Source organism: Impatiens glandulifera, chromosome 2, assembly GCF_907164915.1.
Source record: "Impatiens glandulifera chromosome 2, dImpGla2.1, whole genome shotgun sequence".
NCBI classification, from domain to species: Eukaryota; Viridiplantae; Streptophyta; class Magnoliopsida; order Ericales; family Balsaminaceae; genus Impatiens; species Impatiens glandulifera.
The window spans coordinates 26,830,422-26,843,847 of NC_061863.1; the positions used below are offsets into that span (position 1 = coordinate 26,830,422).

General features: G+C 31.6%; 1 protein-coding gene and 1 non-coding gene across 2 annotated transcripts; one reads left to right on the forward strand and one right to left on the reverse strand.

The window, feature by feature from the left end:
- The first annotated feature begins 3,617 nt into the window (after positions 1-3,617).
- Positions 3,618-3,700, forward strand: TRNAL-UAA. Its single transcript has one exon. It is a non-coding gene; the product is annotated as a tRNA-Leu (tRNA).
- A 1,104-nt stretch (positions 3,701-4,804) lies between these two features.
- LOC124925389 (UDP-sulfoquinovose synthase, chloroplastic) lies at positions 4,805-8,053 on the reverse strand. Its single transcript, XM_047465382.1, has 3 exons — positions 7,836-8,053; positions 6,463-7,506; positions 4,805-5,452 (listed from the first exon to the last, which is right to left on the reverse strand). The coding sequence occupies exons 2-3, from the start codon at positions 7,495-7,497 to the stop codon at positions 5,051-5,053; spliced, it is 1,437 nt and encodes a 478-aa protein (XP_047321338.1). The 5' UTR covers positions 7,498-7,506; positions 7,836-8,053; the 3' UTR covers positions 4,805-5,050.
- Between the last annotated feature and the right edge of the window lie 5,373 nt (positions 8,054-13,426).

The window sequence follows — 13,426 nt, forward strand, 5'->3', positions numbered from 1 at the left end:
ATTTATACATATTTTATACTCCCAACCAAACACTAATAACTTATATAATTTATATCTCATAATACCTCCTTACAATTTATATCTCTTACAACTTATACTTATATAACTAGTGCCGCTTACCAAACACTACCATATGTGTAACAATATGAGATATAATTTTTTTTACTATTGATCAAATAATTAATGCAAAAAAGTTGAATTCCACCACTCATAATAAAAAGATTTACTTTGGAGAGACAACTCATTAAAATAATAAAAATAAATACTTCTCATAACAATGTGAGGAGACAACAAATAAAAAATAGTTGAATTCTATATAAAAGTTTGTTGTATTATTTTTAAAATTTTGAAATAATTTTTCTTTTGTATTTACTATTATTTATTAAAAATAAATTTAAAATATATAAATGTATTAATTGTATAATAGGAATATAATTTATTATAACATTTAATTTTTTTTTTTTTTAAATGATTCATTTATTAATAATGATAAAAAATATTTAAGCACAACGAGAAAACTTGACATGAGAATATATATATATATATAATACAACCACATTGCTCAATAGATTATCGTATTCGTAGATCCTTAAGAAGAACAATTAACTTCTCCGACCGACTTCATTAACTTCCAGAATAATTCTTGAAAACATTATAATAACAACATTAGAATGCTACGCATCGGTCGAATATAATCATTAAAGGTCTGACGATTTCTCTTCAACTAGATAGTCCAAAAAAAATTAGGATGTTAACCTAAATATGTAGCCTTGCCATATCAGTCGTCTCAATTCAATCTTCTCAACAACTACCCAAAACTCGAGCATCACCTAGTGAATCTCAATAATAATTTACAAAAGATTTCAAATACTAATCACTCATCGACAATGCAAAAGTAAATGAGTTGTTGATTTTAACTCCTTGAGATACATACGACAACGATTTACCATAATATAACCTTTTTTCATTTACATATCATCTGTAAGAATTATACCGTGAATAGAGCTTCATTCAAATAACGAGATATCGGGTGAAATCTTTGACTCCTAAAACTTTTCCAAATAAAAATTATATGAAATCATCTTAGAGAACAAATTATAGCAATGTTCCACATGAAAACTATACATGTTTTGTCAACACAAAATGTTGTGCTTAGACGAGGACACTTTATTGCATCATTAAAGGTAAAACTATGTTATGAGAAAAACTCTTTATAATATTTAATCTCATTCAATATCTAATTCGGTTAGCAAAACCACTAAATCAGAGATAAACATATCCTTAACTATGTTATTTCTATATATAACAATGGAAGAAATTTCATGATATGTCACATTAAGACTTTCGACACTACATAATGTGTCATCCTAAAACCTGATCGAAGATCCATCATCCACAATGAATTTGTATCGCACACAAAAACTCTTATACATAAAATAAATTCCCCTCCAAATGCTACACCCTGCTGAATTATTAAATATTTTGGTGAATCAACCAAACTAATTTGACCATACTTACATTTGATCATCGATGCCTAAGGATTATTCGATTTCGTTGAAAATCTATTACACAATTTAATAGAAAAGCCTTATTAATGGAAACAATATCTCGAATATATAGTCCTTCTCGATCTTTAAAATATTTAATCTTATCTCAACTAACTAAATGATAAAACGATGAGTTAGAAGATCCCAAAAAAACTTTTATTCTCTCCATTTTCACTGCCACATTCTAGGGGAGAATGAATAAAGACATTATATATGTGGGCATAAATGACAAAATTCTTAATAAGGATTAATCGACCCTCTTTTGAGATTATTAATTTTTTTATTTAGATAGCTTACATTCAATTTTAGTGATATAATCATGTCCTAAAAGATCTTAAATCGTAATTTAACATCCAATGACATATCAAAATAGCTTAACGGAAGAGTACCAATTAAAAACTCCAAAAAAATTGTCAACCGTATCATTCTCATATTCGAAACAGAATATGCGAAAAAGACGTTTGACTTATTTAGATTAACCTGAAGACCGAAATAGGAAAACAATTACCATAAAATATTGCGAATATGGTAAAAATTCCTGTATGTGGAATCAACTATGGAAAGTGTATTATAAAAAAAATGTGATATGACAAAAAAAAATACCTCATTATCCATAAATGACTCTACGGATGAGCCCCTTACTTTCGACTAAAACCATTATTGTTTTGGAGGGATTTCATAACAATAACGGACAAGAAATGAGAAAGTGGATCACCCTGTATAATCCCTCGAGAGATCTTGAAAAATCTATGGGAGCTCCCATTCACAATAACAGAAAATTAACTATCGAGATGCAAAAATTAATATAGCCAATCCATTTCACACACATTCTCATTATGTCCATGACATCAAACAAAAACTCTTAAATTATTGTGATCATAAGCTTTTTCAATGTCTAACTAAAAAAACCGCATTGTCACATACTAAATTAGTTGATTCAGTGAACACATTGAATATTAATACGACATTATAGATTTTGCGACTTTTGATGAATATAATTTGATTACTATAGATGATCGTCTCTAACACCCTCTACAACTTGTTGGCCAAACATTTTAAAACAATCTTATAAAAAGAAAAAACAATATTGATATGTAAAATTTTCCACCCAAAATTATTAGCATTAGTGAAATTTGTATTTTCCTTAATGTTGTTATGTAACGTAGAAAAAAGTTATATCAAATGATAACTGATCATCCACCTATATCGTTAAAATATCGAGAAATCATAAGAGGATGCTTGTAAAGTGAAAGATGAATTCCAAAAAAATATTAGAAAAATAAAAAGAACTCCAGATTCGAATCATTTGTTTCCGACAAAAAGGAAACAAGTATGAACTCAAAAAATGATTAGGAACACAATTGAAGAGTATGAACAACAAATGATCCATTAAAGATTGAGTATATTATTCGAATTACAAAAATTCGTGATCACAAATTAAATTAAGTTAAATAGAATTTCGTACCAAACCAAACACCTTCCATTGAAAAAAAAAAAAAAAAAAAAAAAAAGTCATGGGAGAGATATAAATAAAATGACTCTTCAACTATTATACATTTTTTTAAGTAAAAAAAATGTATTTTATATTTTAGTTGATAAATTAAAAAATTTCTCCATTCTCTTATATATTTATATATTGTGAATTAAGTATAAATTATAAATTAATTATCTAATATACAAATTAAAAAAGAATTATAATGTTTTATTTTAATTATTTTTTATTCAACATTTAATATATAAAATTATATAATTTAATATATTGAGTTTATTAACTAATATAATTAATGGTAGGATATAATTGTCTTGATATAGGTTTTTTAGATATTATATATTATTAAACTAATTTAAATATTAAGTATTGAAATTTAAATGTTTTTATAGTTTTTTTTAGATATTATATATTATTAAACTAATTTAAATATTAAGTATTAAAATTTAAATGTTTTTATTTGGTTAATTGTTTTTTTTATCTTCTCTTATTGAAGACATTTACTACAAAATTTAGTATTTATCTTAATTTTTATTTTTATTAAATACTCAATATATTTAAAAATAAAAAACGAAACATAAGCTGGTTTGCCCGAGAGGTTAAGGGGGAAGACTTAAGATCTTCTGCACATCAGTGCGCATGGGTTCGAACCCCATAGCCAGCATTTTTATTTTTGTTCGAAGTTTTAGACAACACAATAAATTTGACAAAAACACTCCATATCACACAATAAATAAATAGACCAAAAAAAAATGGAATAACGATATTATTGAACATGTATGAAAACACTCCATATCACACAATAAATAAATAGACCAAAAAAAAAATGGAATAATGATATTATTGAACATGTATGACTCCTCAACGAGCAACTTGTCTTGCTTCGCTCCACTTCAGTTGAAACTAGACCTGCTTGAAATCAGTAACATGTAGGACTCCTGAATGAGCAACTTAAACTAGTAGAATGGATCCCACTTGAAATCAAGTAACAAAAACGAACATCCTATAAGAAACAATTTGTACCTAAGTAAATAGATCCCACCAAAGAAAAATAAACATCCTTCAAAAAACAAATTCGTCCAACTAATACTTCCTACAAAAAAAACCAACATAAAATAAGGAAGAGGAGAAAAAGCATCAAAGAAGAGAAGTGAACATGAACAAAAATAAAATAAAATAAAATAAAGAGAGAAAGAAAATAGACCCAACCATAGAGAATATTGGAGGAGAAAAAGAAGAAAACTACTATTATAGTGGCCTAATAAAGATAGGATATAGTCTTTTTCACATTAAGAGTAATATAACAGAAGTTATTAGACAATTATGAACACAATACATTTTACACACACCCACACTCAAAAGTAACATTAGACGTAGTTTGTGTAAGCTAAATAGACATAAAACAAAAATTGAATACAATAGTTGACCCTAGAAAATAACCATTTTCAAAATAACAAATTATTAAAAGATGCAAATATCAAAAATTTAAAATCGTAATCTTTCGATGAGTAGGTTCGAAAAGAGACTGAAGGTTTTACTAGTTTAAGATATTACTTATTGGGTTATTAACCTACTCTAGAATAGTAAAAGTTTAAAAATAAATTTATAAAGAGGACATAAGCTACTACTACTAGTTAAGAGTATTGATCACAATTATGAAAACCCTTAAGAATCCAACTCTTTGATACAGTCATAGTGATAAAAGAAATCTATATAACACACCTAATGTAAGAGAAAAATAATTGATGAAATTTGTGCTAAGAAAATGTCATGACAATAAAAAAAATATAAAAGCTACAACTTGAATGGGATTCATTTCACTACTGCACAACATCCCACCATTAAAACCCAACTTATATGAGATTATTTTCCATCAATAAGATACAAATCCTTCAAATATCTCTTCTCACTACTCTGACTTGACATTGCTGGGTTGAATCAACAAAGTAATCCAGCATATTCTTGTTTTTGTTTACAAACTATCTCATAAGAACATCATCTTTTTTCTGGAATTTTAAGCTGCAACAGTCTTGGGCTTGACGCCGATCTTTTTCCAAGAAACACTAGGCATGATCTGTTTCGTGTCAACACGGTCCTTAAACTGGACTGCAAAGTTAAGGAGGGAATCGAGCAAAGAGTCTGAAAGAAGATGTGGTTGAAGCCCTAATTCAATAAGTTTAGTATGCTTGGCATTGTAGTAGTGTTCTTCGGCCTCTACCCTTGGATTTGGTACAGATTTTGTTTCAACCTCCAGCCCTAGTTTCTTTCCAGCTTTTGTTACAAGAGCTGCAAGTTCGTTCACTGAAAACTGCTCTGTGAATTGGTTGAAGACACGGAATTCTCCACGTTGAGCTGGGTTGGCTATTGCCAGCTCCACACACTGAACCGTGTCTCTTATGTCCAGATATCCTCTTGTCTGTTAACAAGAAAACAATGAAAATGGCCAAATCTAAATCAGAGAAGTGGCAAATGAAAGAGAACTAACTTCAATCAATATCATATTTATATGCCCTATCAATTATTATTTACAAGATTTCCATATTAACTAATATGCCACTAAACATAGTGTTACTTACTATCTGTGTACAAGGATTATGTGGTCTGTTTAAAAAAATTGAAAGAAAATGGGAAAAGGAAAAGGACATAAAGGTGAGACTTAGAGCATTTTTGTTTCATTTCCCTGTGTTTTATGAACATTTTGTCCATAAGGCTATGTTTGGACGTATATAAATGGAATTAGAATCGAAATTCTCATTAGAATTTAATATCAATTCCTTATTTAAGTCATCAAACAAACAATCAAGGATTTGGAATTGAATGTGGACCCCCAATTCTAATTTTTATTCCACCAAACCAAACATAGCATAAGGGATATTTCATCTGTGTTCATTCATGGTAGTATTGTGTCATCGTTTAGATTGAATTGGGATGATGTTTGAATTTAGTGACTACATGAGTAGGCTTTGATTGTTTTCTCCTTGCTCCATATGTTTTTTTTTGTCTTTCTTCATTATGAACTGCCATTTCACGATATGTACTATTTCATTACAATCTATTTCCAAAAACTATAATAAAATAATTAAAAATATCAATTCAACATAGTATGGTTTGCTAAATTAGTTATTTAATGAGCCAACATTCAGGTCGCATAGTATAGACAATTAATGCATTTGAGTTTGGAAGGTGATGGTAAACCAAGTAGTTCCCGCCCTTAGTTTTTGGTTAACTCTGTTAGGTTCTTAAATCATGCATATTAAGACATTAATGGAGTTAACCAAAAATTGACGACTGAACATCTACTACTTTCACTTATTTTTGAAAGTTCAAAAAACAAAAGCAATTTAATATATGTTAGTAAACAATAATGAGTTTATTTCCTATCAAAGTAATGATTATCATCAAAGAGAAGGTTATAGAGAATTTTACCTGACCACCTTTACCATACACAGTAAGTGGATGTCCAACAGCAGCCTGTACACAAAAACGATTCAAAGCAGTTCCAAACACTCCATCATAATCCAACCTGTTACAGAGCTCATCATGCATGGCAGTTTCATCCGTCCTCACCCCATAAACCACTCCCTGATTCAAGTCAGTAGCCCTAATCCCCCAAGCCTTGCAAGTAAAAGCAATGTTATGAGAATCATGAACTTTACTCAAATGGTAGAAAGAACTCGCTTGTTTTGGATAAGGCAAGGTATCTGTTCTTCCATTATGAGTAATCGTGATATAACCCTCTTCGATATCTATATTAGGGGTTCCATATTCTCCCATCGTTCCAAGTTTCACCAAATGACAATCCTCCCGAAATTCCTTAATCGCAAAGAGAACGTTCAGGGTTCCAATTACATTGTTATGTTGAGTGAAAATCGCCCTCGACCTGTCGATCATAGAATAAGGAGCCGAACGCTGTTCTCCAAAATGGACAACGGCGTCAGGCTGGAACGAGTTGAAGGCGTCAGATAAGAATTCGAAATCACATATATCGCCAATGTAGAGACCGATGGATTTCCCTGTAAGGGATCTCCAACGAGATATTCGGTTGTGAATGGAGGATATGGGAGTTAGCGAATCGAGCCCGAGTTGATTGTCAAATTGACGACGAACAAGACTATCAACGATTGCAACTTCATAGTTTTTGTTTGATAAATGGAGAGCAGTTGCCCATCCACAATAACCATCCCCACCAATAACCATAACTTTCTTTCGTTCGAGAGGAATGTCAATAGCTTGATCGGAAACAAAGTTGGGTTGCTTTTTAGCTTCTTGGCTTATAGCGGTAGCCCTTACAGAGAAAACACTATGTGATTGCTTTCTCGTAAGAACTAGCCTACCCATGGAAGATTTAGAATTATGCAAAGTGAAAGCTGAAGTCTGGTGGGATGATAATTTAGAATGAACTTTGTTGCTGCTTGAGGAGATACTTAAGGAACATGAGATTGAAAGAGCCATATTGTTCATCCCAATAATCTGTAAAAGGATGTCAAATTGTCATTTCTGGGATTTTGATAGAGTAATGTAACCAAAGTTTGCATTCTATCAAAGAAATGAGATATAACATTTATTTGCATAAAATGGATAACTCATTTCCCTGTATAGTCTAATCAATTGAGCAAGATGATCATCTCCTTTATCGATCTGACTTAAACAAACGATCTACTTAACCTCAGATCATAATGAAATACCAGTATGAGTGCAAATGCTCTTCAGCATCGGTGCTGGTAAAATCAAGTGATAAAAGAAAACCTAACTTAAAGTTGCGGACAGAGGAATTAATGAGAAACAGTTCAATTCCTTACCAGAAAGCAAAGTCGGAAAAATCAATGGGAAGCCAAGTGAAGGGCGCTTCGAATCTCAGGTTTTGCAATTGGATACTGAAAATTGCAGGGTTTTGGAAACGACTCCCGAGTGAATCTTCCCGTAGAGTTGGACTTAGGATTGAATGAAGAATGAGAACTCCGCCTTCAGTTTTCTAGCTCTTATCTTTCCCCCATTTTTCAATTAGCATCAAACGAGAAGGCTTAGGGATATTCCATTGATATCTCCTATGCATACAGTTGGATAATTACATTGTTACCCTCAGCTCTAATTATTTTATTTTTTTAACTATTAAATAACTGTGAATAGATAATATTTTCAGTATAAATAACTTTTCAAAATAAATAAAAAATTTTATATTTATTTATAACTCAATTATTATTTGATTTTTGAAGTTTAAAATTGTATTATTCTATCTCTAATTATTATAATTTTAGTTATTTAATTATTTTTTTAAATGAATAAACTTACATCTTCTTATTATAATAAATTATTTTCTTTTTTTTAAATAATTTATCATATTTGTAAAAAATGAAATAATAATTCTTTTGTTTTTTTATTGATTTTTTCAATTCTCTCCTGTTACCTATTTGTTTAAGACATTCAAACCTTATACAACTATTTTGAACACGTATATTTAAAAAAAATACTAAATTTAAAATCTATATACGTTCAAATTAGTATACCGTAGACAAATTATGTCATTATAACATTCTTTAAAAATAAATACAAAATTTATCTATATTAATTTTTTTTAAATATTTCCTCATTTTACATATTTTTTAGTCACTAAAATCAACTTCAACAAATTAAAATATATAAATCTCAAAAACAATACTCAATTTAAAAAAATGTTCAAAACATTTCTAAATATTATTTCATTTAAAAACGTGATAAATTAATTAGAAAACGAAAATATTACTATAATGTATAAAATGAACTAGTCTTTACCCAGGGTTTATTCGAAATGCATTCAAACACTTTGGTCTTGAGCTAATCATGCATCATTAGTGTATGAGAATGCTAGTCTTTATTAGGGGAATTTTTTGAAAATACATTGAAATACTTTGGTCTTGAGCCAATAATGTATTTTTGCATCTCAAAATTAAAATGCAAGAATCTTTACTAGAGATATTTTCGAAAATGCATTCAATCACTTTAATTTTGAGCCAATAATGTATCTTTGCATCACGAAGTCAAAATGCTCTAGTCTCTACAAAAGGCATTTTTCGAAAAATGCATGGACATACTTTGGTCACGAGTCAATCGTGCATCTATATTACGAAACCAAAATACACTAGTCTTTATTAAGGCCATTTTGTTTTTTGAAAATGCATATAGTCGTTTTTATCCCTAAACTAGCAAAACATTCAATTGTCCAATGCGAATCTTAGCTCGTGAGGACTAGGAAATGAGGGTTCCCTCTCCAATGTAATATATTCATTCAAAGACGCAACTCTCTACATAGATCCTCCATAGTACCGTAGTATAATTCACCTTTCACTATTCAAGAACCCCCTATTTCGATCAAATGACAATTGGTTAATCATGTTCGTCGTGAAAACCACCTAGTGTGTGTTCACACGAAAAACACATCTCAAGAACCTTTTGTATAGATTGCTTTGACGATCGAATAATGATTGGTTAATCATGTTCGTCATGAACACTACTTGGTGGATGTTCACATAAAAAACACATCTCAAGAATGTCATGTTTCAATCGCTTGACGATCAAATGTCGATCAGTTAATCATGTTCGTCATGAACACTACCTGGTGGGTGTACACACGAAAAACACATCTAAAGAACCCCTATTTTGATCTTCTTGACGATTGAACAACAATTGGTTAATCATATTCATCGTGAACACCAAGCACCCCTGTTGTGTTCGTCTTAATGATTGGTTAATCATGATCATCCTAAACACCACCTGGTGGGTGGTCACACGTCTCAAGAATCCCCTATTTCAATTATTTTAACGATCGAATGACGATTGATTATTCATGTTCATTGTGAACACCACCAAGTGGGAGTTCACATGAAAAACACGCCTAAAAAACCCCTTATTTTGATCGTTTTGACGATTGAATGATGAATGATTATTCACGTTCGTCGTAAACACCATTTGGTGGATGTTCACATGAAAAACATGTCTCAATAACCCCCTATTTCGATCATTTTGACGATTGGTTATTCATGTTCATCGTGAACATCACCTGGTGTGTGTTCACACAAAAAACACATCTCAAGAACAACCCTTGTTTCGATTGTTTTGACGATCGAATGATAATTGATTATTCATGTTCGTCATGAACACCACCTGTGGGTGTTCTTGTAATAATCAAATTAAAATTTATTATTTTAGAAATTTGTTGTTTATATTAATTAATTTAAAAGATTATTCATCTGAAAATAAAGTCGACAATTGATTTTTGAAAATTAATAAACTGGCATAGCTGTTCCACCAACCTTGAATGGACATTTCATCCGCGATGGACAAAGAACCATATGCTTTGACTTCCCTAAACCCTTTACCAATCCAAATTTACAGAGATGTTTTCCAGGTCTAAAAATCTATTTAGATTGTCTTCATAATTCTAACCCTTCTGTTTGCGTGATTAGGAAAAGAACAGACTATTGGCACAATGCCCTGAAAAACTTGGCTCGGATCCCAAAACAACTAATTCAGTTCAATAACCCAACTCTCTCGGTTCCCTATTAACCAATTCCCTTTCATCTGTCGATATTGTGATCGACAAAAATAGAACTATTTCCCCGATCATGTGTAGAGAGATGTCAAATATTTTATATTGTAAGAATTTTAAGAACAATGATCTTGTTAGATCATCTTTTGTTACATGTAATAAACCCATCAATGTAACACAAGAAGTTGAATTCGAATATATGAGTAAAGATGATTTTTCATTTTACTTTGACTTAAAATTCGAAACCAAACACTTCATAGAAACCTAGGATGAGATTGTTTTCGCAGAAAAAAAGACAATCAAGTGTATTTAAACATGACTAACGATCCTCGAATCGTACTAATTGGCAAAAGTTTAAGCCTACAAGAACTTCTGGAGTTAGTTGAGATATTAAAAGCCAACAAAGATGTTTTCTCTTGGTCATACAAGGAAATGTCAAGCATTGATCCAAAGAACACACGTCATCACATTCCTTTATATCCTAACACTAATACAGTAAAGAAAAAGCTTAGACGAATGAAAGATAAAGTCGTGAACAAAATCCGAGAAGAAGTCCGAAAGAAACTCGAAGCTAGATATCTCGAGGTAGTGGAATATCCTACTTGGATAACTAACATAGTCCCCGTCCTAAAGAAAGACGGGAAAATACACATGTGAGTAGCTTATCGGAATCTAAATAAGGCCAACCCTAAAGATCACTTCCCGCTACCACACATCAACATATTGATCGATCATGCTGCCAGTCATAAACTATTATCATTCATAGACAGATTTTGAGGATACAACCAAATTTAGATTGCTCCGCAAGACAAGAAAAATACTACATTTATAACAGAAGTAGGAACCTTTTGTTATCTTGTCATGCATTTCGGTCTTAAGAACATAGGATCCACTTATCAAAGGGCAACCACTATGATCCTTTATTACATGATACACAAGGAAGTGGAAGTATATGTCAATGACATGATTGTCAAATCAAAGGATCGCGAAGGACATGTCCTAAACCTCGAGAAATTTCTGCAACGAATTAGAAAATATCAGCTATGACTTAACCTAAAAAAATGTACTTTTGGAGTCACAACTGGTAAAATGCTAGGTTTTTTAATCACATAGAGAGGAATTTCGATCCCTCTAAGATAGAAGCAATCACGGCTATACCAATTCCTCAGAATGAAAGAGAGGTCTAATGATTTTTGGGAAAAATCCAATACATTAGTCGATTCATCAACAAGCTTACTATGACATGCGATCCGTTGTTTAAGCTGATGAAGAAAGATGATTTTTACGAAAACTAGTGAAATTACCGATCATATGGCCTCATTCCCATCATGAGGTTCATAAACTACTCCACCTTCATGATGGAAATGCAAAGAATGTAGAACCCCATAAAGTGGTCCTACCTCATGAGAGAATGACATTTGTGCCCAATCATAGAAGAATTTTGAGCTATCATAATGATGGACAACAAGAATGTTCTTCATCTGAAACCATTTGTAGAATTAATGTCCCTATGGAGGCTCTTGCAAGAGGAATACAAATACTCTAAAGTGACATCCGATACCATCCTCGCAAGGACATACATCGATTTCCAAACATGGACTAAGATGGAAATAAGGAATGGAGAAAATCCTTTAACTCTAAGATCATCCATGATAACAATGACGATCCTACTAGCTCACTTCTTTTTAATACCAGCAAATGGTAAACCCTCCTTAAGAATCTTGGAGGTAGCATACCATATGCGTAGGGGAAACTAAGACCTCTCAGGTATTATTCTGGCAGAAACGCTGATTAGTTTAAACAACTCATACCTATCTTCTACTATGAGAAAAATGGGCTCACCCTTAATTCTCTACATCTGGTTGCTCAAAAAGCTTAAACGTTTTCTTCTAGTACTTCCTAAAGGAATCATGTCCCCTTCTCTTCAGCATCAAAGAATGAAGGAATCTTTGTCTAGACCTCTTGTATAGATCAATGACGAAATCAGGGAAATACTTCCATGGTACCCCATCAAAAAATGTCATTCATGATGGATGATAAACCCATGATTATACTTCTAGGCTTGGAATGGGTTACATGTTATTACACCCATAGCCTATTTAATTAATTCAGCTACAACTATATAGAGGTTACCTTCCTTGCAGACATGACTATCGATCACATGAACTATGTAAAATATTTAGAGAAATGACACAACACCTTCTAAATGAATATCCTATAAAAGTGAATGAAGTACCTGAATGTCATTCTCCAACAATACGAGCTGGTCTAGAAAAATGAAGAGGAGGAAGTTGCTAGTGTGGGAACAGACTATAGTTGGTCCAAGAAAATGAAGAAGAGGCATGTGACCTCCGTTAACATTTTTCCTTTTTGACTCTCTCTCTCTAAAATATCAACAAGAGAGCTATGTCTGTAACAAACTTAACAAGTATGTTTATATAACAACTCTATGTTTACTTATTGAATCACAAAAGAGATGCTCACTCTCTAGGATCCCTTTTAGCATATGCATTGCATTGTACTTTGTTACAATTGTAAAACCCTCACCTCTTTCTTTTTGCAACAATCGACGACTGCGACAACTTATACGACCCCTAGAAAGAGAGACCTAAAATCGGGTATTATATATGCCACTAGATGGCCGAAGAACTCCTAGTACTTGAAAAGGTCTTTGTGAATGAAATTAGGCAAATGAAGGCCTCTTTGCAACATGTAACAAAGCAACTCGTGTTGTTCACAACATCTTTAGCTAATTAGCAAATTTTGTCTACATCCCAAAATATACATTCTTCTTCTCGATTTCCTAACTAGGAAATCCCAGTTATGTTCATCCCCATTAACCCCCGTCCTACTGGTCAACAAGCTCAA